A 27,630-nucleotide genomic window follows, 5' to 3' on the forward strand; every position below is an offset into this window, starting at 1 on the left:
ATAAAGGAAAACCAAGAAAAGGTGAGAATTCTGAGTGCTAACCCCTAGATGTGGGTATTATGTTGGGAAGAGGGTGAGACTCTGACTATGCTCCTCTTTAAAGAGACTTCCAAATAGCTTGTGCTAGAATTCTGGTGGACTCTAGAATTTTTATTTGTAATAGAAATTCAGTCAGATTTTAGGTATCTTGACTACATCTCCTCAGATGAGGTACCACTGGATGATCTGTTTTCTTATAATATGACTTCCATCTCTTTTTGTACCTAACGTTAGAAGTGATAACTCTTGGGCTTGTATTTCATAAATGTGTTTTAAAAAAAAACAAAAAACCTCCATAGTAGTTACAAATGACTTCTTTGTTTCTAGCACTGTGTGGCATTAGTCATCCATATTGTGCTAGGTAGGAATAATCACAAACAGCAATGGCAACTGAAAGTGATACTTGATGGTAACATGCTAAGACCTGAAATAAGTTATCACCAAGGCAGGCATGTTAGAATGAATCAGAATCCGGAAAGGTCAGGATGTTCTGCACTCTAATTTCATCCTTTCATTAGTGACTTTGGTTTATAAGCTACAGATTGAATGGTCAGAGACTAAACTGCACTTTTGCTTGTTATGGAGGGACTACCTACCTCAACACTGAGGTACTGGGGAAACAATGTGAGGAAGTGTCCACTGTCCATACCCTTAACTGTGTTTTTAAAACAAACAAACAAAAACAAAAAAAACCACACCTCTATTTCCAGTGTAGTGGCCCTTTTGCAAGTGCTAAAATCTCTTCAAAAATGCTGTCTGCCTGATTTAAAATCATATCTGGTAAAAAGGCGGTAGGAAACTCTGAAGATGTCTTTTATGCCAAATTTCAGCCTCAGACTAATATTTGTGGTCTAGTTATAAATTCCTGATAATCTAGGTTAATAGTAGAAATTCAGGGCTGCTATAATATCACACACATGAACAAACTATTAAGTGCTTATGTATAGCCACTGGGGTTGCTAAAAGTTCTGAAATGTATAGATTGTCAGCTGTGACAGTTGGTTCAGCTTGGAATGGAGTAAAGTAGTCTCTTAAGAACATTAAGAATGGCCCTCCTGGGTCAGGCCAAAGGTCCATCTAGCCCAGTATCCTGTCTTCCGACAGTGGCCAGTGCCAGGTGCTCCAGAGGGAATTAACAGAACAGGTAATCAAGTGATCTATCCCCGGTCACTCATTCCCAGCTTCTGGCAAACAGAGGCTAGGGACACCATTCCTGCCCATCCTGGCTAATAGCCATTGATGGACCTATCCTCCATGAATTTATCTAGTTCTTTTTTGAACCCTGTTATGGTCTTGGCCTTCACAACATCCTCTGGCAAGGAGTTCCACAAGTTGACTGTGTTGTGTGAAGAAATACTTTTGTTTTAAACCTGCTGCCTATTAATTTCATTTGGTGACGCCTAGTTCTTGTGTTATGAGAAGTATTAAACAACACTGCCTTATCTACTTTCTTAACAGTTCCTTATCTACTTCTGGTAACACTTGCTTAGCTGTAACCATTTAAAACACTGCCCATGAGTCATGAAAGGAGCATAAAACAGATGTTCATTATATTTATACTATCTTCCATACCCAACCTGTCCCTAAATCAGCAATCTTGTTTGAAATACCAAATATTTTTAGATAGCTTTCTTAAACATTTTCTTTGACAGCAGTTGACATGAAGAAGCCTTCCTCTGGCAGCATTTCATTTGACCTATCTATCCAATTACTTCCATAATTCCATTTATGGAGAAATTGATTCCATCCTCTTTTCAAACTCTCATTCTCTATTTATGCACATATTCAGTCCACTTTGTTATATTTTTAGATACATTGACAGACTAGTCTGGCATAGAGTAACAGCACCACACGTCCAACATAAAGTGCTATTCAGAAGCATGCCATTTGAGAAGAGGAATGGAGAAAATGCAGTGCATTTCATTAGCTTCACTTTCCAATTTGGAGACTGTTTGAATGCACCAAATGTGGTCTGTTCTAGTCAGCTAACGAATATTGACTACAGTTCTGTGTATATAGTCAGTCCTTACTGCTGAAGCAAAAGACACATCTGTTAAATATTCTTTGACTATATTACTTGACACATGCTGGCAAGTGCAGAATACACATGTGAAGGACAAAACTCTGCAACAATTTTGTTTATGGATGCTAAATACTATTTTGGGAGATGTAATGAGTAGTTCTACTGTCAACAAAGGCACTGAGTATGACCATATAGTGGGGTAGAGACTAGTGCATTTTTGAACGTGAATGGAAGCTGTAGCTAGACCAATTCAGACTGGAAATAAGGCACACATTTTTAACATTGAGAGTGATTAACCATTGGAACAACTTGCTACTCACTGACAATTTTTAAATCAAGATTGGATCTTTTTCTAAAGTATCTGCTCTAGGAACTATTTTGAGGAAATTCTATGGCCGGTGTTGTACAGGAGGTTAGAGTAGATCATAATAGTCCCTTCTGGCCTTGGAACCTGTGAATCTCTATGAATTTACAGGCTTAACCTCTTTACAGAAACTTTGGAATTCCCTCTTGGGGAGGAGGTGGGGCAGGGGCAGAAATGGAGACGGGGTTAAGTATCAAACAACTCAAGCGCTCTAAAGTAACTAGTTCATGAGGATCCTAGGCTGTCCCTTTCTAACTCTTTCCATATTTTTATCCATAAAATTGCCTCACTACTCCCCAGGTTATATATCCAAAGATCTTATTAACGCTTGTTGCCACAGCTGTGCACTGGGAGTTCCTATTGAGTTGCTTGTTCACTAACCCCTAAATCCTTTTCCAAGTCACTGCTTTCCAGAATGCAGTCCCCCATTGTGTAGATATGAACTTAATTCCTTGTTCCTAGATGTTTAACTTTCATATTTCTGTTTCAATGGGCCCATCTTCCCAAGTGATCCAGATTGCTTTGTATGACTACCCTGTTCTAATAATTATCATTCCACCAATCTGTCATCTGCAGATTGTAACCCCAGCGATTGTTACCCTACTAGAAACACCCTGATTAGATGGTTTCCAATTGTTTGCTTTGAGATCCATTAGCCACTTTGTTATCAATTTAACATATGCTTTATTAATAATGCATAGTGCTAATTTATTCATAATGTCATGCAGTACTAAGTCAAATGCCTTACAAAAAGTCTAGGTATACTAAGTCCACACAGTTTCCTTTATCAACCAAACTTCTGATTCTGTTCTTTAATAGGTTTTGTCAAACAATCTTATTTTCCATAAAAGAAATGCATAATGCAGCCAAGGTTTTGTGAAATATACTAAGGCACCCAGCAAAGTCATGTATTTCCAAACATCTCCCTGCCCTCAGGTTGGCTTGCAAAATCCATTTAAAACTTAAGCTAGGCTGATGTAGAGTCACCTTACCTCCCCACCAGACAGGGGCTAGGATTTGCCCATTAAATAACAATGATCCGTGAGTTTCCCCATCAGCATGTCTTATCCCTGAACCCCAGTTGGAAAGCCCTCTGCAGGGACCTGTTTTAGCCAAGTCAGCTGGATGTTAATTTGTCACACTCTTATTTAATAGAGTAGAATATGATTGAGAGAAGCCCTGTCTCTTAATCCATCATCTTCTAAACATTTGCTGAGCTGGGTTCACGTTAGCACATCCAGCAAGAGGTAACTGACTGTGCAAACTAGGATCCATCACCTTGAATCTTCAGGGTGACAAAGGTGCAGCCATGATCAAAGGGATGCACCTTTGAAATGCTAGGTTTTTGGGAAAAATAGGAGGGGAAAATAGCTCCAGAGCTTTGCACAGGGATGTTAAGTTATGGGGCAGTAGCTAATGGTAGAGGGCAAAATATGTCCTCTCCTATACTATGAATGCATGGGAAAAGCCCAAAGACCACGGATCAGAAGAGTTCAAGGGTCATAAGGTGACAAGACATTTGATTAATCTTTCAACTGCCAGAAATGGCATTTCCTGTGACACTAGCTAGTTTGTTTATTTAGTTCCCTCCTGGAAGGCTTGTTCATCAGTCTAACAAGTGCAGATTTCTCAATTCCAGATATGTTACTCATCACAAATACTGCAGTAAGAATGACTGTCTCTGTCTAAGATGGCACACTGCAACATAAGCTGCTGAGTAATTAATTGGAACTATTAACTAAAGCAGTGCTCAAACTGAGAGTCGTGATCCCATTTTAATGGGGTCGCCAGGGCTGGCACAGACTTGGCTGGACCCAGGGCCAAAGCCTGAGCCCCACCACCCGGGACCAACGCCGGAGCCAGAACCCCACTGCCCAGGGCTGAAGCCAAAGCTCAAGGGCTTCAGCCCTGGGTGGCAGGGCTCAGGTTACAGGCCCTGGGCTTCTGCTTTGCCCCTCCCCCCACCTAGGACATTGGGGCTTGGGCTTTGGCCCAGTCACCCAGGGCAGCTGGGCTCAAGCTTTGGTCCCCCCTTCCTGGGGTCATGTAGTTATTTTTATTGTCAGAAGGGGGTTGCAGTGCAATGAAGTTTGAGAAACCCTGGACTAAACTATAAAAAGATTTGCTTTGCTTCATTGTTTTAGAGACATAAGAATTACCATGTTACAGCTAACCAATAATTTAGTCTAATCTGGTATAGTGGTATTTGACAGCACTGCTTTCTTTCTTCCCCCATCAAATATACTGCTGACTATCTGAAGAATTGTGTGTCAAATGTGTGTCAACACACATGCATTCTAGTGGGTGGAGAAGGTGGGTTTTTTTGCACTGTACGAGGATAAGAATTGATGGTCATTGTCATTCTAGCTAGTGTAAATAGAATTCTGTTCCTTCAAGTGTCTCGTCCTTTAAGATTCCAAAAAACTCCTTAGCAGTAATCTATGTTGGTGATTCCATGAATTACCCTGATACACCCTTTAACTTTTTTGATAGCTGAAAAAATGTATTCAACCTTTTAATTTCACTGCTATGTTGCTGTATTATGTGAATAGCAAATATCACTCAATTGTTGGCTTTTATCATACCACTTATTAAACTCTCTCCTGTTCTTCTGCATTCCAAGTTAAATACAATCCCCCTTTTATTCTCTCCATATGAAAACATTCCCCTACTGTTTACTCTCATTGCCCTTCTCTAAATATATTCTGTTTCTATTGTGGGCCAATAAAGGTGGGCCAATGGTAATGACTGAGAACAGAATATGCTACACTCATTACAACACTGTTGAGGATGGGATGTGCCACACTTTCAGCTATCCAATGGCTAATAACATCTAAGCAATAACCTGCATTATCCTAGTTATGTTGTATTCTTTTAGTCCTGACCTCTGACTGAAGTTAATGCATATAAATGTCTTGAGGGAGTTCTTGACTAGCTTATATCCTTCATTTGAACATATGTACAATTTCAATGTTTTCTGTATTTACCTTTCAAAACTAGATGAATAGCTTTTATGATTCTGTTCTTGGTTCAATCACTAAAATGTCATCCTCCATAAGTTGTCATTTGATTATTCAAACTTTTGTTTTTTGACACTTAAGACCTCGATCATAAAAGGTAAGGGAAAAATGGAAACTGAGATGCAAAATATAATCTCTTGAAAAATAATTTTAAGTTTCATAAAAGCTTTCACTTTACTTTTAAACAGATGGGGTTAGGTCATGAACAAGGATTTGGTGCACCATGCTTAAAATGCAAGGATAAATGTGAAGGATTTGAACTACACTTCTGGAGGTGAGTACAAGTGTGACTTGGCTAAAATGTAAGGCTTGATCCTAAAAACACTCATGCACATACTTAACTTCTGGGGTACAGTAACTCCCCACTTAACAGCGTTAAGCGACAGGACGTTTCAATCTTACCTCCCTGCGCAATTACAGAACATGCTTAATTTAAAGTTGTGCAATGCTTCGCTATAATGTTGTTTGGCTACCTGCTTTGTCCACAGCTGGCAGCCCCCTTCCCCATCAGCTCCCCTATGCCCCCCCACCACACCGCCTGCCAGCAGACACTGTGGATCGGTGCCTTCCTCCTCCTCCTCCCCCCCACCTCCTGCCCATGGCAATCAGCTGGCTTGCAGCGTTCGGGGGGGGGGGAGGAGCGAAGACACAGCATGCAGAGTAAAGGGGGTGGAGGGGAGGGAAGAAGAGGCAGGTTAAGGGTGGGGGCTTGGGGGAAGGGGTGGAGTGGGCAGGCCTAGGGTTGAGCCCCCCGAACTTGGTGCTTGCAGAGTAGGGGAAGCTGCCACTGCACAACCCGCTTCTCCTAGCCTACGGCACCTTCAGCCTCCTTGCCTGCCTCATTGTCCTCAGTGCCAGTGGGCAGTGCCTGTGTGGGGTAAGGCAGGGGCACCTCTCAACTATAGTATTGTACGGCAAAAAAAGTTTCCCTGGAACCTAACTCCCCCATTTATATTAATTCTTATGGGAAATTGGATTAGCTTAATATTGTTTCACTTAGTCGCATTTTTCAGGAACATAACTACAAGGTTAAGGGAGGAGTTACTGTATAAGTAATGCTGTTGTCTTCAATGAGACTACTCACATGCTTCATTGTTAAAGCATATGCTCAAGTGTTTACAGGATTAGGGCCACAATTTGGCAGGTACTTGAGCTGCACCTAGTAGAGCTGTGCAAATAGGTTTTTTGGGGGGGGAGGGGGGAGAACCCTGCTGGCTATTCTTTAAAACCAAATAATTGTTCATTTTTAATTTTTTTAAAAAAGCCACACACACAAATTAAATTTTGAAATGAAAGCCTTTTTGAATGGAAAAACCAGAACTCAGTTGGAACAATTTTTGGTAAAGTCAGCACAAACTCGCCAAAAATTCAGGTCAAGCAAAACATTTTTACTGGGTGTAGCGAAGTCGAGACTCACTGGTGCGGCACCTCCTGCTGGTTGTCTTGGGAATTAGCTCTCCAGCATACAGAGCGCCTCCTCCTGGCCAGTGTCTCACCTGCCGCTGGCCCCGTGTCCCTCCAAGACGCTGGTGCCCTTTACCTTGGGATGCTGCCCCCAGCAGTAACCCACAATCTGGGTCTCCCCTCCCAGGGGAACCCCCAACCCTCTATCCCCACCTTGCCTCAGTGGCTACTGCTAGTCATCATCTAGCCCCCGCTCATTGGGGCACACTACAGTCTGTGAACCACTCATCCCTAGCAAGTGGGGTTTGGACCTGCTGCCTTTTCCTGCAGCCCAGTACCTCTCTTTAGGCCTTGAACAAGGCCTGGAGCTCCCCAGCTCCTCTTGCCTTTCCCTAGTACTTCTCTACCTCTGGTACCCTGCTCCCAGGCAGCTAGATCCTTCTCTTTCCATCACTAGAGAGAGACTCACTTAGCTCCTCGCTCACAGCCCTTTTGTAGGGCCAGCTGTGGCCTGATTGGGGCATGGCCCCAGTTATGGCAGCTCCCCAAGTCAGCCTAGCTTTTCTTCTCTAGGAGTGGGGTAACTGCCCCACTGCACTGGGGAAGAAAGAATTTTGGATGAAAAAAATTCACTCCGCTCTAGTGCCTAGCTTCAAGTACTTGAGTTGTCTTCAACATGGATTATTGAATTACTTTTGTGTTTAAAAGTTAGGTGCATACTTAAGAATCTTGCTGAATCAAGGCAATAAATAGGAACTCCATTCCTCTATTTTATACAATGAGAGATATGGGGGGAAAAACACTTTGTTTTGATAACAAAATGTGTTGTGCCCCTGCTTCCAACAAAATACATAAGCATTTGTCTGAGCTGTAGTTAAAATGATTTTAATTTACGTTGAAATTGAGTTAATGTTTGTGGAGTCTTATACAATTGCTAACTTGACTCTTGCTATATTAAAGTAATTTATTTGAAATATTGCTTGAACTCGGATGGTATGCTGTTCCTGAATCCAAAATTGGCTATGACCTCTATCTTCTGTGTAATAAACAGATAGTGGCTCGTTAGTGCTTTATGAGGCTTTGCATAGAATTAGTATTCTGTAAGGTTGTGAGTGGGTTTTTTTGTTTGTTTTGTTTTTTTTACTGAGCAGGAGAACTTTCACTTCTCCCATATTGTCATTTCCACCATCCACGCCCACCCACCAGAGTCTGGGTTCTACTAAAGCTTGACTACACTTCAATTTTACTGATATAACATTGTCAGCTAGGAATGTGGGTTTTTCTTAACTGAAATAGTTATACTGTAAAAGCTCTAGTTTGGACACAGAATACCAGTCTCGCATCAATATAGTTTAGTCTACTTCTTGAACTGAAATAAGCTATACTAGTATAAGCACTTTTATACTATATAACTGTATCACGCTGGGTTGGGTGTGCAACTCTGACTATACCACTATAGTTAAAGCAGCAAAACTCTCTAGGGCAGACACATTCACTCTCTTTTTAGATATTCTGCTGCATCAGAGAGTAAACTCAATCTGTTGGATTCTGGATCCACACTAGGGTTTTACCAGTATAACTATTTCAGTGTATTGCCCCTAACTACTGATCCATCCTTCTCTTGAATGGTCTTAAAAGTGAAGCAAGTAGTCTGTAAAGTGAACCATGCTGTATAAATGGGTACTGAAGAAAAGAAAATAAAGTCCAGATTTTGCTGATAAAGGAAATGCAGAACTATGAGTATGTGCTGCAGCAGTTCATCAGTCAGGAGGAGGTAACACACCTGAAAATGGATTCAGTTGATCATACTAGTTTGAAATAAAAATGCTCATATTTTAAATAGGATGTAATCACAAATGGACAAAACCTTAAGCCGATCAGCTTTTTCATTTATGTTAACTAGTAAATTCAAGGTTCTCTATTCACTGGGACAAGAGAATGTGGGTAACAGGTGTGGCGAGGATTGCAGTCTGAGTTGCTGTTAAGGTTGGGAGGCTTAAACGAGATCTCTAAACCCAACCATTCTGTTTTATTCTGCTTGGATGTTTTTAACATCTGTCTGCTCTACTGTCTGATTACATTCTGCATGAAACCAGTGTAGCACTACCCTCTACTGGATGGAATTGAATCTGCTCTCCCAGTGTTTCAGTTTTAATTGGTTTCAGAGTAGCAGCCGTATTAGTCTGGATCCGCAAAAAGAAAAGGAGGACTTGTGGCACGTTTGAGACTAACCAATTTATTTGAGCATAAGCTTTTGTGAGCTACAACTCACTTCATCGGATGCATTCAGTGGCTTCCCTTCATTTCTTGTACAAGGGTTCCCAAACTTTTTGCTATGTAACCCCATTTTAATTAATTCCTCCCAGGACCCCAGACACCATGGAGGACACCATTTTTAAAAAGAGCAAAATGGCATCCCTCCACACATGACCTTGAATGCCTATACTGTGAGGTCATGCCACATGGTTGATGTCATATTGCTCTACAAAATGGTGACACAGTGTCACCTTGTATGTGTGGTGTGTGCAAGGTCACGCTGTGTGGAGGATGCCATTATGTAGAGCAAAATGGTATTCTCCATGCATCGTGACCTCGCGTGCACCATACATAAGAGGTCACGCTGTGAAGAGTAAAATGGTATCATCCACACACTAGGGATTGCAGCGACCCCCAACTGCTGATGGTACAACCAGTTTGAAAACCCCTGCTGTAGTGTCAGGCCTGAAAACAATATAACACGCTTGAAAGAGCTGCTGGGGATTCTCCTTATGTTTTTGTGAAAGACCTCATAGGCTTTTTCTGGAGAACAAGATTGAGAGTTGTATGGCTAGCTGGTGGCAGGTCATTTCCCTTCTTTGGAACAGACCAGGTTTGGAAACTATAAGCCTCTTTCTATTCAAAGCACAGGATGGCTTGGAAGACAGAGGTGAAAGGATCTGTCATAAATAGGGCCACATGTATGGTGTAATTATGAAGTCATGTAACTACAGGTTATTTTCGAATTGCTACAGAACTATTTGAAAGTCTAAGCTTTTAAAAAAAAAAAAAAACTGTCTAGGCTTCAAGGTCATAAACTATGTGTAAGTCAATGTCTACAATGTAGTGGTGTCTGCAAATAACCCACAACAATACTGAGTGGCAGGGATGCACCCACTTCTTCTCGGTGGGGTATTAATACTGTAGTCTTAAGACTTCACAATTGTCCACAACACTTATTTTTCTCTGAGCAGTTTAGCATTATCAGGCTAATTGTTTGGGGTTTGTTTTGTTTTTGTTGTGGCATTTCTGAACCACTATCACCATCAGGGTTTTTCTTTTTAAGAGATCTATTAAAAACCATAAGTAAAATAAAGACTTAAAAACTGTTAAAATAAGGCAGCATGGAATCTACTGTTCAAATTAAAGTATCAGGTGAATTGATGATAGACTTATTCCTGCAGGGTTTTGCCACTACTGGAAGTCAAGGAAACTGTTGAAATGCAGACTTCTATAAACTTGGCAAAACCTCCCTGTAAGGGGGGGAAAAAAACTTTATACACTGACCAGCATTGTCTAATATTAATCTTCTACAGCACTGCTTCTCAACCAGGGGTGTGGGGTCATGAACATGTTTCAGGAGGTCTGCCAAGGCTTGGGCTTCAGCCTCAGGTGGGCAGATTTGGGGAGGAAGCACTATCTCAACCCCCAGCTCACCCCAGGAGGCCACCCAGCCTGTCTGGGTTGGGGAGGGGTGCAACCAAAAATTTCAAAATTACTGCAGAAGAAAGATCTCCCCCCTGCTATCAGAAGGGATTGCCTTACAGCCATTGACTCCACGAGCAGGCAGCAACTAGCCAAGGAGACACACCACTGCTCTGTCCTGCTACATCAGCATTTCAGGGAGCAGGGCCAAATGGAAGGCAGAAATCGGGAGGGAGGAGGGCATTTGGCCTCACGTGCCCCACCCCCATGTATTGCCTCTGGTTGGGGGTCTGCAGGTTTGTCTATTTATGTTTTTGGAGTCCCTGGGTAAAAAAAGTTGAGAACCACTGTCTTAGGGCTTGTCTGCACTGGCAATTTACAGCGCTGCAACTTTCTTGCTCAGGGGTGTGAGTTCCCCACCCCCCGAGTGCAGCAAGCTTCAGTGCTGTAAAGCACTGGTGTAGACAGGGCAGCAGCACTGGTAGCTACGCCCCTCACAGAGGTGTTTTTTTCTCTCCCAGCGCTCTGCTGCAACTACACAAGCCATGTTAAGGTGCTGCCGCGGCTTGCCAGTATAGACTAGCCTTTACAGTATGATTACATACGCTCTCATCTAGTGGGAAAGTAAGACTGGAGTCCTGTAACGTAACCTATTACAAGTAGCGGGGAATGTTCTGACTTGCCCTTTGAAATGCAGTCTGAGAATTCACAATGCTGTGTGACTACCAAAAGATGCTAATAGCCTGCCACATTCACAAAAACACTATTTGGGACCAGTACTTTCCTCAAAATCATGTAACCCTTCAGCACCTGGGTGGAAAATATGGTGGCTTAAGCCACATTTCATATCTTTCCTCATTCTGGGGCCAAAAGGCAGGTCCTTAGGCGCATCTTGCAGCAGCACTGAGGATGTTTTAAATTGCACTGCTCCAAGGGGCTATACCAGTAGAAGGGGGACTTTAGGATTTCCTTCAAGACCTTTTCCGCTCTGCTTATTCAGAACACCTCATCCAGTTCTAGGAGAACATTTCATCTTGTTTTCTGGTAACTCAGGTTACTTAATTAGGCATGTAACAGCTCTATGCCCACATTGGACGGGTCCAGACGTGGGGCTTGCATATAAGGTGATGCCATAATACCAAATCATGTGTCACACTGTACCATTTATGTATACTTTTCCTAGCTACGAACATCTATTCTTGAATCTAAGTGGTTTGGACACTGGGCAGATTGTGTGATAATTGCTTATGTCCTTGCCTTATCTACTTTCAAGCGTATCAGTTCAGGGTGTTCTCATTTATCTCAACTAGCCTGAAAACACTATCTCTGGCACACAGCCGGTCACACCCTTGTTTACGGTCTAACCTTGCACTCAAGTTTATTCATTCCCAGCAAGATCTACACCTACAGGGGGAAGAGGTGTGGAGTACCTGTATTTCCTTTATACTGAAGGCCAGGACCCTGAGATTTAGGGCTGTTAAACCAAACCTGTGCTAGTGAGAGGAAGGGGAGGGCATGCTACAGAACTCTTTTCCCTTTGCTCAACATATTTATTGCTCCGATGTAGTACAGTGGATATGGAACTCTTCTTGGGCAGCTGAATCTGCCAGCTTTGTTTGCTCTGTGCCAGGAGCCAGCACAAAATGGATGTGGTAAAGACCAGGATATGTCCCAGAGTTGTATAAATAGGTTGGCTGTCTCAACTTCTTCAATCCCCACTTTCCCTCCACCTCATCCTAACACACACATCCAGGCAGGGGGAAGGTGAGGGCAGAGGCGCTGAACCTGACCTTCATGAACTTTTAATTTGTTCTGAGTTAATAAACCCATCCCCTGAGAATAGAAGGGAAGGGAAACCACTTTCCACAACCTGTAGATCTGGTGGGAAGTATAGGAAAGAAGCTGATTTTCATTCCCCACGCCTCCACCCCCAAACATACACACTGTAAGTGCTGCTGCCAGCTCAAGAATCAGAATCATAGGGTTGGAAGAGACCTCAGGAGGTCATCTAGGCCAACCCATGCTCAAGGCAGGACCAACCCCAACTATATCACCCCAGCCAGGGCTTGTCAAGCCGGACCTTAAAAACCTCTAAGGATGGACATTCCAGTGCTTCACCACCCTCCTAGTGAAACAGTGTTTCCTAATATCCAACCTAGACCTCCCCCTCTGCAACGTGAGACCATTGCTTCTTGTTCTGTCATCTGCCACCACTGAGAACAGCCTAGCTCCATCCTCTTTGGAACCCCCCTTCAAATAGTTGAAGGCTGCTATCAAATCCCCCCTCACTCTTCTTCTGCAGACTAAATAAGCCCAGTTCCCTCAGCCTTTTCTCATAAGTAATGTACAACAGCACCCTAATGATTTTCATTGCCCTCCACTGGATTCTCTCCCATTTGTCTACATCCTTTCTGTAATGGGAAGCCTAAAACTGGGCACAATACTCCAGATGTGGCCTCACCCATGCCGAATAGAGGGGAATAATCCCTTCTCTCACTCTGCTGGCAATGCTTCTCCTAATGCAGCCCAATATGCCGTTAGCCTTCTTGGCAACAAGGGCACACTGTTGACTCACATCCAGCTTCTCGTCCACTGTAATCCCCAGGTCCTTTTCTGAAGAACTGCAGCTTAGTCAGTTGGTCCCCAGCCTGTAGCTGTGCGTAGGATTCTTCCCTTCTAAGTGCAGGACTCTGCACTTTTCCTTGTTGAACCTCATCAGATTTCTTTTGGCCCAATTCTCCAATTTGTCTAGGTCACTCTGAACCCGGTCCCTACCCTCCAGAGTATCTACCTCTCTCCGCCAGCTTAGTGTCATCTGCAAACTTGCTGAGGGTACAATCCATCCCATCATCCAGATCATTAATTAAGATGTTGAACAAAACCAGCCCCAGGACCAACCCCTGGGGCACTCTGCTTGATATCAGCTGCCAAGTAGACATTGAGCCCTTGTCACTACCCGTTGAGCCCAATGATCTAGCCGGCTTTCTATCCACCTTATAGTCCATTCATCCAATCCATACTTTAACTTGTCAGCAAGAATACTGTGGAAGACCATATCAAAGCTTTGCTAAAGTCAAGGTATATCACGTCCACTGCTTTCCCCATATCCACAGAGCCAGTTATCTCATCATAGGAGGCAATCAGGTTGGTCAGGCATGACTTGCCATTGGTGAATCCATGTTGACTGTTCCTGATCATTTTCCTCTCCTCCAAGTACTTCAAAATGGATTCTTTGAGGACCTGCTCCATGATTTTTCCAGGGACTGAGGTGAGTCTGTAGTTCCCAGATTCTCCTTCTTCCCTTTTTTAAAGATGGGTGCTATATTTGCCTTTTTCCAGTCATCCAGGACCTCCCCCGATCACCACAAGTTTTCAAAAATAATGGCCAGCGGCTCTGCAACAGGGTGGATTTGATTTAAATTTTGATTTTTAAATCATGATTTAAATCACTAGTCATGAAGATTCGATTTAATCATGGATTTCTACATAAATGCATTCTTGTTGGTTGTTATAACCTTAATACATATTCTTCACAACTCAGATGTAGGTTTCATTTTTAGAAGGTACACACTATATGTTTTTAAAGTGATCTATTTTGAAAACTTTTCAGATTAGTTAGCTAAATCAGAAAATGAATTGTTTGGTTATTACATTTACCAAAGGTAATTGAAGTAGATATTTTTGAAGTCATTGGGAGGTGAACTATATCCAACTATCTCCAATTCAATAGGTTAATCATTAATATTTGGAAGATTTTCTTGCCATGCTGTATTAGGAGGAGAATATCACCAGACAGACGTTTAAATTGTTTTATTTAACTAAAACAACAACGTTGTATATTCTGGATTTTTTTCTTCAACAGCAAACATAATATTTTAACAAAACAAGCATTTGACTTTAGTTAAACATTCAAGATTTTTAAAATCCGGTTTCTTTTTGTTAAAATTTTTTAACTAAAATAGTTTAAATTTTTTTTTATAAAAATAAAAATTAAATCAACTGTCGGCCAGGTCAACATGAGAAACTTAAAATATTGGCTTCTACAGCTAACTCAGTCGTCTTCACCTTCAGTTTCCTGTTTTGTTCATAATCTGAAAAAGGAAAAACAAGCTTTCCTGCTTTTTACAGGTCCCAAATGATTTCTCAATTTGGAATGAATTATTCGAAAGGAAGAAAATATTCTTTCTACACCAGCGGAAGAAGCTACTGCTATTAAAAGTGAGATTATCACTTCAACAGTCTCTGAATCCAAGTGCTTACGTGACTTCCACTAGTTCACTGGTGTGACTTTCTTTAAAACATCAGCAAACGTATATTTCTTGAGTGGTTCACACTTAGCTCTGAAGTTTATTATAGTTGGCATTATGGAGGGATGATTGATGGATATCCATGTCAGAGCCAACTCCTCTTCTTCAGCAGTTAAGGTTTGACCCTGGAACCGAGTATTGAGAATATTTGCAAGAAATGAGCTGGAGATAGTGTTTGTTCCATTTGGTTTTTTTTAATACTTGTAATTTAAACTCTGTCATTGCATATTTCTCTTTTTAAGCTCTCACTCAGTTCCTTCCCAGTTTCAACAGCATCAGCAATAAAACAGCTGTTTCCCTGCATTTTGTTCAAGGCTACAGAAATAGTCTTCAGGGTATTCGGCATGTGCTCAACATTTCTCTTAAGCCCAATGTTGAGAACTTTGGCTGTGACAGTACCATCTCTTTTTTTCACAATTTTGTTCAGACTATCATCAGATTAGGCCAGTTCTTGGTATAGTGCTCAAAACAGTCCAATCATGAGTTCCATCACACATCTTGTGGGAGCATTAGCTTGGTTCCTCCCACTTTTTTCAGAGCAGCTGCTGCAAAGTGGTTGTTATGGAAGTATTTTGCAATTTCAATAACATTCACCTTTACAGAAACTCCTCACTTAGTCATCCCGGTTAATGCTGTTTTGTTATTATGGTGCCGATCAGTTAGGGAACATGCTCGTTTAAAGTTGCACAGTGCTCCCTTATAACGTTGTTTGGCAGCCCCCTGCTTTGTCCACCGCTTGCAGAGAGAGCAGCCTGTTGGAGCTAGCTGATAGGTGGGCTGCCAATCCACCCTGGTTCCTAGCTAGCTATCAGCTCCCCTAAGTTCCCTGTGCAGCAGCCACTCAGCAGGATATCCATTGCCTGGCAGGTCAGCTGTCCCTCCCCCCACTGCCCTGTGCTGCTCCTGCCCTCTGCCTTGGAGCTGCTCCTGGGAGCTTCCCGCTTGCTGTGCAGGGCGGGAGGGGGAAGAGGGATGCTAATGTCAGGGTGTCGTCCTCTCCCTGCTCCTGTCCACCACTCCTGTCCCCCCATCTCCACAGAGCAGGGGTGGGGGGGACACAAAGGGCTCTGGACTGAAGGAGCTTGATAGCAGCAGCTGCTGTCTCAACTTGCTGATCTACTTAAAAAGGCAGTGTACTTAGAGTGGGGTCAGCGTACTTAAAGGGGCAATGCGAGAGTCTCTCTCACACACTCTCTCTCACATACACACACACACACACACACTCACACACTCTTTTGTCTGGCGAAAAAAATTTCCCTGAAACCTAACCCCCTCACACACACATTTACATTAATTCTTATGGGGAGATTGGATTTGCTTAACATCGTTTCGCTTAAAGTAGCATTTTCAGGAAGATAACTACAATGTGAAGTGAGGAGTTACTGTATTTCTGAAACACTGAAGTCTTTGGCTAGGAAGTACAGCAAATGAGCACTGCAATCGCATGTTGTTAGCTTGGGACTCTCTTCTAAATTTCTTCTCATCTTGGATACATTTGCAGCTTTGTCTGTGACCAAGCTGCGTACTAGACATTTGAAATTTTTTTCAGTTTGTTATAGTTTTTACTGCTGCTACTTATAAGTATTCTGCTGTGTGTGCATTTCCTGATGTATCAATTCTTTCTGTAAGAAAGACATTCCCTTCTTCTCCTGTCACACCAGCACACACAACAGGATCATTGTAGACATTGCTCCACCCATCAAGACTCAGGTTAACAATTTCACCCTCCAGGCCTTTTGCACACTGCTCAATTTCTCTTTCATACACTTTATCCAGCAATTTGCCTGCAACATCTGCTCTGTTGGGTGGACTGTATCCTGGTCTTAATGACTGAATCATGTTAATCAAGTGTGGGTTCTCAATCATACAGAAAGAGTTCGTTGCATAAACAAACTAGGCAATTTTTTCATCAATTACCTCTTTCTGTAATCTGCTGGTTCTTATCACAAATTTATCTATGGTTGTTTCTGGATGATGAAGATTTTTCTTTTTCTTTTTGCTACAGGTGATATACTGTGCTATGTGACATACATGATGTGACTGAAACACTATCATTGGCAGATAACTCTGAAACTGTAGAAAATGATGGTGATCTTGAAGGTGGATAGTCTTCAAAATCCTATATGGCAGGGATTGGCAACCTTTGGCACGCAGCCTGCCAGGGTAAGCCCCCTGGAGGGCCGGGCTGGTTTGTTTAGAGACGCCCAGTGGGAGCCGCAGGTTCAGCTGATCGCAGCTCCCTCTGGGCGTCCCTAAACCTCTGACTGCCAGAAGCTGTGACTGGATGACAGGGGAGGGATCACTCGATAAATTGCCCCGTTTCGTTCGTTCCCTCTGAAGCATCTGGCACTGGCCACGGTCAGAAGACAGGATGCTGGGCTAGATGGACCATTGGTCTAATCCAGTATGTCGATTCTTATGTTCTTTTCTTGTGGTAGCCACTTCAGATATAGATTTTGCATTTGTCCTCTTGAGTGAATATTGCAATATCTGACCTTGTTTTAAACCACTGTGGGTATGTGCAATAAAAGGGAAGTGTCAAAACTGGTAGAGAAATTACCACTTGAGGTTTATAAAGATAGGGTCTTTTAAGGGCAAAGAAGATTACTACAGGAATGATGGAAAACCTCTTTAATTTCAGAAGGGTCACCTAGTTTCTGCTCTATTCCTTTTTTAAAAACACAAAATTATTATAGGGATAGATCTACATTTTTGGAAGGCAGCAGATGTGCTTTCTTAGTGGTTCACTTTGATGCATGTAACTAATGTGAGATTCGGCCTGCAGTTAGGGTGCTAACTGCCTATATTCCTCCAAAATTATAGAAAAATATGTCGAAACTGCAAATGTGGCCAGGAAGAACATGATGTCCTCACAAGCAACGAGGAAGATCGTAAAGTGGGGAAGCTCTTTGAAGACACAAAATACACAACCCTTATTGCAAAGCTGAAAACTGATGGAATTCCCATGTATAAACGCAACGTAATGATACTGACTAATCCAGTGTCTGCCAAGAAGAATATATCCATCAATACTGTGACATATGAATGGGCTCCTCCTGTTCAGAATCAGACACTGGTAAGAAATGCAGAACTTACTTTCTGCTTAGTGATAACATTTAACTGGGGTGTGGGGCTTTTGGGTTTGTTTGTTTTGTTTTTTTTTTTCTATTTTGGTGGTTGAAGGGGAGGCAGAGGGAATCCACAATAAGGGTCAGCATTTGTGGATCTTGTATAGGATCAAGTCCTTGTTTTTGATTTGATTGTATTTCTGATCCTTGTTTCATAGCTTTTAAAATTACCAGTTGCTTCAAAACCTGATTCTCTCCTCCTTTTTTCCCCCTCCACCTCTCAAATAAAAGTGTGCTGGTATTCAGCCTGTGGCCCTGATGTCTTCATATGGATTTCAGTAGGTTATAGTTTACTGCACGCTGTCTGTCTGTCTGTTTGAGGTTTTTACTTTGGAAGTGGTGGGGAAGAGGCCATGTTCTTATCTAATAGTTAGGATTAAACATTGCATTAGGCATATGCCTTTAGTAATGGCACTAAGAGAATTTACAAATGCCCAAATCTGTCCTTTCTAGAAGGACTGAATGAAATGGGATGTACTGTTTAAAAAAAAATACAATTTATGTCATTGTTTAAAGTAAGGGGAAGCACTCAATGCTGCACGTTTCTGTTACTGTATATGGTAAGAACAAGCTCAGTGTTGACCTCTAAAAGAAAAGCTTCTTTTAGTTTGTTAGCAGCTCAACCAGATGAGACACTTAGATAGCCTTCTGGGGATTTTTATTTTACTTTTTAACTTGAATTGTTGACTTTATGTACTGGAGTGCAATGTGATCCATAGCTGGAGATGCTCTCTTTGTGGCCTGCTTCTAACTATGATAGGATGCAGTATCTTTTTTTAGTGACTTTCTTAAAACTACATATGCGAAATCCTTCAGTACTTAACATTCATTTATCGATTTGTATTTTTAGTTTTGTACTTGCTTTCCTGAAACTATCTTCCTCTTTGCCACAATTATTTGTAATTGGTTCTGTGCCCTGGGCAAGCTGCCCAATGCTTTTTGGTTCAGTTTCTCCATCTGTAAAATACTTTGAAAACATTGTCAACATGTATGTAGAGTGCTATATAAATATTAAGCATTGTTGGATATTATTTACAGGAGTAAATACTATTTTTTTAACGTAGTTATAGGCTTGGAATCAAGCATGTCTTTCATGTTGGGCAGAAGTCAGTTAATCTACTGCATTCATCTAGATCTACTAAAATTTGGAAGCTTAATGTTTATATAGAAGATTTTGCTAGTGATTAATTCAACTGTTGTTGGTTTTAGCCACTTGTTTAAAAAGCTAGATTCCATAATTGGCATCTGATATCTAATTCTTCCGGTTTAGGCTAGACAGTATATGCAGATGCTTCCAAAAGAGAAACAGCCTGTGGCTGGCTCAGAAGGTGCTCAGTACAGGAAGAAACAGTTGGCTAAGCAGCTGCCTGCTCATGATCAGGATCCTTCGAAATGCCATGAGTTATCTCCTAATGAGGTGAAGCAGATGGAACAGTTTGTGAAGAAATACAAGAATGAGGCACTTGGTGTGGGAGATGTCAAGTTCCCTAGTGAGGTGGAAGCTAAAGCTACTGACAAGAATAATGCTAATGGTGACAGAAGCACCTCAGCACCTGTAGGAGCAATGGAGGACAAGTCATCAGGTCAAAAAGGATCCCAGTATGTAAGTATAAAGATAGCAGCAGGCAATATCAAAGGCTACAAGTAGACAGCTGTCAGATACCATGCAAACTACAATTTTAACCTACTGAGCTTGTACATTGAATGTATTTGAAATACATGACTCTTGGCAGTATTAAAAAAAAAAAGTATACAGCAAATACCTCTAAGCTTCCTAACTATGTAGACTATCCTACCTTATTCTCATAAGTAATATAACAGTGTGGTTCTTAATGAAGTGATCATGGATGAGAATAGTGTTCTTTCTTTATGCTATAAACTAATCCCCTAAGGGGAAGGAATGCTCTTAGTAGTCTGTTCGTGCGTGCTCTCTCTCTCTTGCTGGGAAGGGAAGATTTTCTGAGGTAACTTAACTTGCTGATTTTTACCTAAAACTAAAGAAGAGCAAAAGATTATATATTCCTAATAAAGTAAGTTTCCTCACCAGACGGTGAAATTCATTGATATTTTGACTAGTCAAATTTTCATGTTGAGAACTACACTTTCTTTCTCTAGCATGGTCTTCAGTTCTATGCAGTGTTGAAGGAAAGCCATTAATTCCCAGTATTGGGGAGTAAATTTTTATTGTCTCAAGAAGGATCTGAATAAGATCTTAGTTGACAGTTCCACAAAAATGAAGCAAATAAGTACTACCTCTTGTGTTCCTTTATATTCTTATACAAGTATGTTTTAACCATACTTGCTTTGTTAGGATTAGAGATTACAAACTCTAGCTGTGTATATCTCGGATACCTGTGTATAAGCAATGCAGTTTAACTGGGGGTTAGACTGAACCACAGGTGACTTGTTACCAGAATTTAGGACTTCTTACTGATTGCCCCTCCTAGCCTTGCTATTGGGGTTCAAAGAGCAGATAGTGAAATTACTGGAATTCATATTATTCACATGAGCTATTTACAAGGAACTGCTACAACTGAATGAGTGTTTTTAGTAACTTTGGAATATCTCAGGAAAAAAAACATGGAATAATGCATGGATTGTATGGGGTTGTGTGGGGGAGGAATCTAACTTTAGAGTTCATTCTTTGTAAGTGTATCATAGGAGTTATTCCTAACATAGGGCTAGATTCTGTAGCATTTTGTCTAGTATATTCAAAGCTTTTAAACTAAGTGTGGACTGATGCAGTTAAGGAACTCTATCTGACCACCTCTGCAATTCTTATTCAACTGCTGCAGCAAACTAGATATTGGAAACTACTTTTTGAAATAAATAACAAGACTCCCATTGCAAGAAGGGCTGCTACTACCACATGTTAAAATAACATGCCCATGTGTAGCAAAACCCCTATTAACAGGCCATGGTGAAATTAAGCTATAATACAACAAGATGTGTCATGCAGTCAGAACCACCTTCTTGTGATACTGCAGCATCAATATCTTTCCTGTTACAAAATAAACTAATATTTTCTTAGAAGCACCCCCTTGTGCAAAGTGTGATGATAAACTGCTCTGGATTACACTGGATCAAGGGAAACGTAGCTCACAACCCCCTGTGGAGGAGCATTTACAGAAAATTCCCTGTTGCCAGTTCTCTCCCATTTAAATCTCCTAGGAGTGTGTAACCTAAAGCACCTCAGTGTAGCATGATTTGCCCAGGTAAGAAGGGGGCAAATAGGGACATTGTGGCCCATATACATTTGTGTGTTTCCAAACTGAATTTAAAAGGGGGTGGTTGGGACTCTCCCAATGCAGGTAAAAAATTGGTTTTATCAAGGTATCAGGGCACACTCAAATACATATTCATTAAAATGAACTTTTTGTTTTGCTATAAATAAGAAGCCTTGTAGAGCAGGGAGATTGGATAGTCAGGGTTCAGTGAGTCAAACTTTATCTATCTGGTGGAGGGAAAAAAAATCTTGTGTGAATAATACCCCTCTTTTTCCCACAAGGCTAGTGGGTTGCAGGGGAGATGGAGTACATGGAGGTCCTACTCTGGCTCACACTGAAACTAACTGGAGCCAGTGGGAAGTTTTCCTATGGGAACAGAAGCAGGCCTGAAGTAAGGATATGAGCCAAAAGAATATTTATTACTTCTAGTACTTACCCCTTCAGCAGTTTCACTGCCCCATTTTTTATTTATTTATTTAGGTTATTTGGACTCTCCCTTTTATGTACACTTCCTGGAAATATTTTATTTGAAAGGAGCAAAAAGCAGAATAGAATATTTTATTGACTTCAGTTGTGTGGGGGGGGAAAAATGAAAGGAGCCAATCAGAATAGAGGGATCATAGTAGCTAGTCAGTGGAGAGTTTCATATTCACAGTATAGCTATTGGAGAGAGGAAAAGAGGCACACAATGAAATAAAACCAATCAGTGCAGGAAGTGCGTAAGTGATAGATAAACTGTATAGCATACACCATCTCTACACTCCAACTGGCGGACAAAACCACTTCAGTATAAATATAAATATTAGTAAAACAATATGCCTAGACTTCTTGGAACCTATTTGTAGTATGATTGTGTTTATACTTTTCTTTTCCTTCCCCCTGCCCAAAGATAGATAATTGGACAACAGCCATGAGTGGCTCAGAAGCAGAGGAGTGTAGGCTTAACACAAAGATTTTTGAAATAGGAACAGTATGTGCCTTCTGTTTAGCAGATACAGCCACTATTTTATAATCTTTTCAATACTAAAAAGTATATGACCTTATTCTTATTTCATGTGATCCAATTTTACTCCAGCAACTATTGGTTTCACTAGTTATTCCTCATTCTCATGAAGAGTTGGTCCACAGAATACTGGATTAGCTAATAGGATAATGGTCACTCATCTCTTGGGTGCTGTTCTTGACTCTGCACAGATTCATAGATTTCAAGGCCAGAAGGAACCACTGTGCTCATTTAGTCTAACCTCCTATATGATACAGCCCATAGAACTCCTGTAGTAACATGTACTAATTTACTTTCATACTGTTCCATGAACCATGTGAAATTTTCTGGTGGTCTCAGTTCAGTTCCAGTGGATAAATATACACATTGCAAAAACCACCATCCAATTAATCAGCATTGGTGCTATGCTGGCATAGCACTGATCTTCTTGTATTATTGCTTAATTAAACCTATTATTTGATCTGGGATAAAACTTACTAACGTTGACCTTGGGAGTAATTCCACCTCCTTAATTTTAAGCTAGGAAGTTAGGATTTATTGAAATACAAATTGTGGAGTTTTTTTATAGATATTTTATATATCCTCATTTTATATCTAACTTGACTTAATTTGGATGGCTTCATTATAGTCCTGCTACCGCTGCAAATTAAACATGAAAGAAGGTGATCCAGCTGTTTATGCTGAGCGTGCTGGATATGACAAACTGTGGCACCCCGCTTGCTTTGTGTGCTGCACCTGTAATGAACTTCTGGTGGACATGATCTACTTCTGGAAGAATGGAAACCTATATTGTGGAAGACACTACTGTGACAGTGAGAAACCCCGATGTGCTGGATGTGATGAGGTAGGCAAAGCCCCCAGCCCCCCCCCGTACATATTTAGAATATAGGTGTTTTACTGCGAACCAGTCTTTCCTTCTGAAAGTAACTGAATATTAACAAAACAGTCCTATACAAAGGGATGAGTGATACATTTTAATCATCAATTAAATGAGAGCTGACTTATGTGGAATATAATGCAGTTAGCTAGGTCTTGTTTGTCTTTCTTGCTGAGGACGCTAGGTGGAGTGCCTTGCTAAATTACACAAATATCTTAATGCAAAATGCAGAGAGCAGACATATTAATGCCATTGGAATCTACTGCATTAACAGAGTCAGAGGGTATCTGAAACAAAGCCAAGCAAATGTAACTTTAAATGTGCATGGAATGTACATTTAAATGTGCATGAACAATCTGGATTCAGAAACAGTGTAATCAAATGTCCAATTTTTGGAAACCTGGCAACATGCCTTGTTAGTGGTATAAAGTTTCCTAGACAGAAATACTGTTCAAATCATACATTTGTGGTGTTTTTTCCCCCATAGCTGATATTCAGCAATGAATATACCCAGGCAGAGGGTCAAAACTGGCACCTGAAACACTTTTGCTGCTTTGATTGTGACTGCGTCTTGGCTGGGGAAATCTATGTCATGGTAAATGACAAGCCTGTCTGCAAACCATGCTACGTGAAGAACCATGCTGTGGTAAGATACTTGAAGTTATCTTGATTTGTAGAAATGAGAGTGACAACTTTTGATGGTACAGTATACAATCACATTCTCATCCATATTATCTAAGGTATGAATTGTTTCAATTTGGGTCAAAGTCCATCAGTTGTCTTCTACTTTCTCTTGATACCGAAATAATTTTCTAATTCGTGTATATATAGAAGCTGTTTAAAAGAATGCAATCTGTTAACCAACTAGGCAACTTACAGAGCATTTAGTATGTAAACTTGGACTAAGACTACCTAGAAACTGAAAGATCTGAAAATGGGTTAATGATGATTTTGTGTGTGAGGTAATATCTTTTACTGGACCAGCTTCTTTTGGTGAGAGACAAAAGCTTTCAAGCTTACAAAGAGCTCTTCTTCAGGTCTGGGAAATGTATTTAGCTTTGACACCTAGTACATTTCCCAGATCTGAAGAAGAGTCCTTTGTAAGCTCAGAAGCTTGTGTCTCTCTCGCCAACAGAAGTTGGTCCAGTAAAACATATTATCTCCCCCACCTTGTCTCTCTAATATCCTAGGACCAACACCGCTACAACAACACTGTATACAATAATGACGACTTGTGTAACTTACCAGGCTAGCAGGATGGTTTTAAGATATAGGAGACATTAAGTCATTTTGCTAACATAAACCACAGCTACCGCCATTTTCACACTGTCAGTTTCATCACCACACCATCAGTGGTTTTTATATCTCAGATGTCACCACTACCTTTCAAGTATTACTAATTACTCACAAAGTAATAGTGCAGATTATCATAAAGTAGGAAGTGAGTGTGGTCTGGTGGGAAGAACAAGAGAGTTGGGATTTTGACTCCCACTTTCTAATTCTGTCAGTATCTGTAATGTTGCATGTTAGTTAACCTCTGTGTACCCATCTATTAAATGACTAGAACATCTGTTGTAGGTATTTTGATGATTGATGAAATCCACACAGGAAAAGCTATAAGCATTAATAATGCTTTTCATTCATGTTTTCTTCTTGGCTTTTTTTTCCAGGGGTGAAAGTAAGATAAATTACTTACTGGTATGGGGGCCCGGCCTTGGGGGGAAGGGGCGGGACTGGGGGGGGTCAGCCTTCCCCAGCCAGCCCTTCCATGCTGCCTGGCCTACACCGTCTGGGGCTCCAGTGGCAATTTTAAAGGGCCCAGGGCTCTGGCTGCCGCCATGGTAGCAGTAGCCCTTTTAAATCACCAGGCCCTGGGGCAGATGCTCCTTTTGCCCCCCAACCCCTTTGGCGGCCCTGGGGGCGGGGGGCAGTGACACAGCGCTTAAACATTGGCTGTGTATGGGCCGGTACCGGTGGACACTTCTTACCGGCCCATATCGGCCTACTTAGGTCTGCTATAGACCTAGTCCTGCAATCACTGAAGTGAATAACAGTTTCTATTGAGGGCAAGAACAGCTCCTAAATTTATGTATGGGCAAAAAAAGTTACAAGATTTCTCTATATAGTACCAAGAATTTAAAATGTCTTTTCTACATCATTTCTGAATTGCCTTGGAGCTTAAGGATTTACTTTCAGCTCCTTGAATACAGTGTCTAGGCATAATACGATCGCGCGTGTGTGTGTGGGGGGGGCACTACAGCAGAACCTCAGAGTTACAAACACCTTGGGAATGGAGGTTGTTCATAACTGAAATGTTTGTAACTCTGAACATTCAAAAGTTTACAACTGAACATTGGCTCAATACAGCTTTGAAACTTTACTATGCCGAAGAAAAATGCTGCTTTTAACCATCTTAATTTAAATGAAACAAGCACAGTTTCCTTACCTTGTCAAATCTTTTTTAAAATTTTCCCTTTAATTTTGTTAGCAGATTACATTTAACACAGTACTGCACTGTATTCCCCCCCTTCCCCACCCTTTTGTGTCTGTGTCTGAGTGTCTGTCTGCTGCTGCCTGATTGTGTACTTCCGGTTCCAAACGAGATGTGTGGTTGACTGACAGGTCAGTTCATAACTGAGGTTCTACTGTACGTAAAAGTAAGAACACAATGGCAGTTACAGCTCTGGGAAACGATTTTTATGGATGTGACGTGTGTGCTGCTTCAGAAGTTTATATAATATAATCCCAGTACTTCTCAGTTCAGATTTTTTAATTTGTGGTGTTTCTCCTGCTATCTGAGATGCTTCCTTCGAAACACACTGTCCTCCTTCTTCTCAGTCTGACCATTGTCCTTGTAGCTTAAATGAACTGACCTGAAACCTGTCTTTCCATTTTCATAACATTGTTTTAATTGAATGTTGCATAACTCCAAAAGGCCTGTACTTCAGGTTTGGTTACTTAACGGTTAAGTCTGAGGAGAATGCATAGTTTAGTAGCTAAAGCACAGCCATTATGGTGTGGTGGTGTGAGGCTCAGTTCATGAATGGCTGACTGTAAATCACTTTAAGATTCTTGGAAACAATATATCGTAGAAATAAACTACAAAACAGTTCGACTGATAAGAGTCCGGCTTCCTCTGGTGGTGCATCCATAGCTGTTGCATCACTTGGGAAAGGAAATATAAAATCAGAGTGCTGTTCTTCCTTTGGAACAGTGCCAACAACATTCAGCATTTTGGTCCTTGAATAGTCTTAACTAACTTTGCAACAACAACAATGCCTGCAGGCCAGGTCTGGGCACAATATAACTGTGAACTGAAGCAAGCTCTTCAAAGAAGACTTTTGAGCTTGAATCTCCTTGGTCAGACTGTCACCTCAACTGCAACTGTACAACTCCCTGTATACAGGCCCCTAAAGGGTGTGTCTACACTACATTTTTAAAACCCACAACAGCTTCTGCTACATGCTAAAAACAGTTGTGTAGACACTCTGGCTCTGAAGCCGAGGGAGGAAGGTGGGTATCAGAGTCTGAGCTCCAGCCTGAGCCTGAAGATCTAAACAGTTGTCATTAGTGCCATAGCACAAGCCCAAGTCTGTAAACCCGAGCTCTGAGAGTCACTGCTGCGGGTTTTAAAAAGCCGTATAGACATACCCTAAGATCTTCATGAATCTGCAGATTCAATCCACGCCTCAGATTTCATCCACCTGAAAAGTGGTTTAAAACAGATTAGAGGGTGGATAATGTTGGAGTAGTTTTGTGAGGTTAAAAAAACCTAGCACTAGAGGGCCTAATCAAAAAAGTAGGGGTGGGGGCATGAGCTTGTGTATGTTAGTTACTCAAGAGTTTTGCTACCATTTTTTTTAACTTCAACATTTAAATTATCTATCCAGAAACTTTTGCCTTTTCCTGCTAGTTTGTGCATGTTGATTTGTCAAATGTTGACCTGACTCTCTCCTCTTCTTTTGGGCTGGCCAAATTAGCAAAGTTTTTATTTCAGCCTGCTTCTGTCTTATATTTTGCAGTGTTACATAGATCCAGATATTTAGAATTAGCATCATAGGGAACCTTATTCTGTGGACTGTTGTATGTCCAATAACAATAGTTAAGACAAACAGTCCACTTGGGGATTCCATATGGTGAGAGAGTGAGTATGCGTGTAATAGAATTTTAAAAACAAATCTTCATTGTGCGTACTGGAGTGAAAATGCTCATTTAAGAATGCAACTAAAATATTTTGAGAGAATATTTTTAATGGGCATTTTAAATCAGTGTATACAATGAAAATAAAATATCCCTTTAAATTCTGAAAACCTGTTAGTCATGGTGTGGCTTTAAGACCGTAACTGACCATCCAAACCTGGACCTTATCTTTTGGAAATGTTACCATAATACCGTTACCGTAATACCATTCACCATAATACGTGGTTATAATGGGAGTCTTACCAGAGTAAGGATTTCAGGACTGGTTTGTGATACAGGCCAAAGAGTTATAGTGTATTACGGTGAAAAGCAAATTAATCTACTCCAAAGTAGTCTTTGCAGTTCCTATTACTTTAA

The 27,630-nt window shown here is 41.1% G+C and overlaps 1 protein-coding gene across 1 annotated transcript in view; it reads left to right on the forward strand.

The window, feature by feature from the left end:
- Window positions 1–27,630, forward strand: part of TES (testin LIM domain protein) — a 42,423-nt gene that overhangs the window by 11,858 nt on the left and 2,935 nt on the right. The window contains exons 2-6 of the mRNA XM_084611228.1: window positions 5,635–5,720; window positions 17,662–17,914; window positions 19,237–19,569; window positions 22,825–23,040; window positions 23,561–23,719. Coding sequence (XP_084467354.1) covers window positions 5,635–5,720; window positions 17,662–17,914; window positions 19,237–19,569; window positions 22,825–23,040; window positions 23,561–23,719 — 1,047 coding nt within the window. The remainder of the gene's footprint in view (window positions 1–5,634; window positions 5,721–17,661; window positions 17,915–19,236; window positions 19,570–22,824; window positions 23,041–23,560; window positions 23,720–27,630) is intronic.

The sequence above is a fragment of the Lepidochelys olivacea genome, assembly GCF_965140295.1.
Source record: "Lepidochelys olivacea isolate rLepOli2 genome assembly, chromosome: 1".
Classification (NCBI taxonomy): domain Eukaryota; kingdom Metazoa; phylum Chordata; order Testudines; family Cheloniidae; genus Lepidochelys; species Lepidochelys olivacea.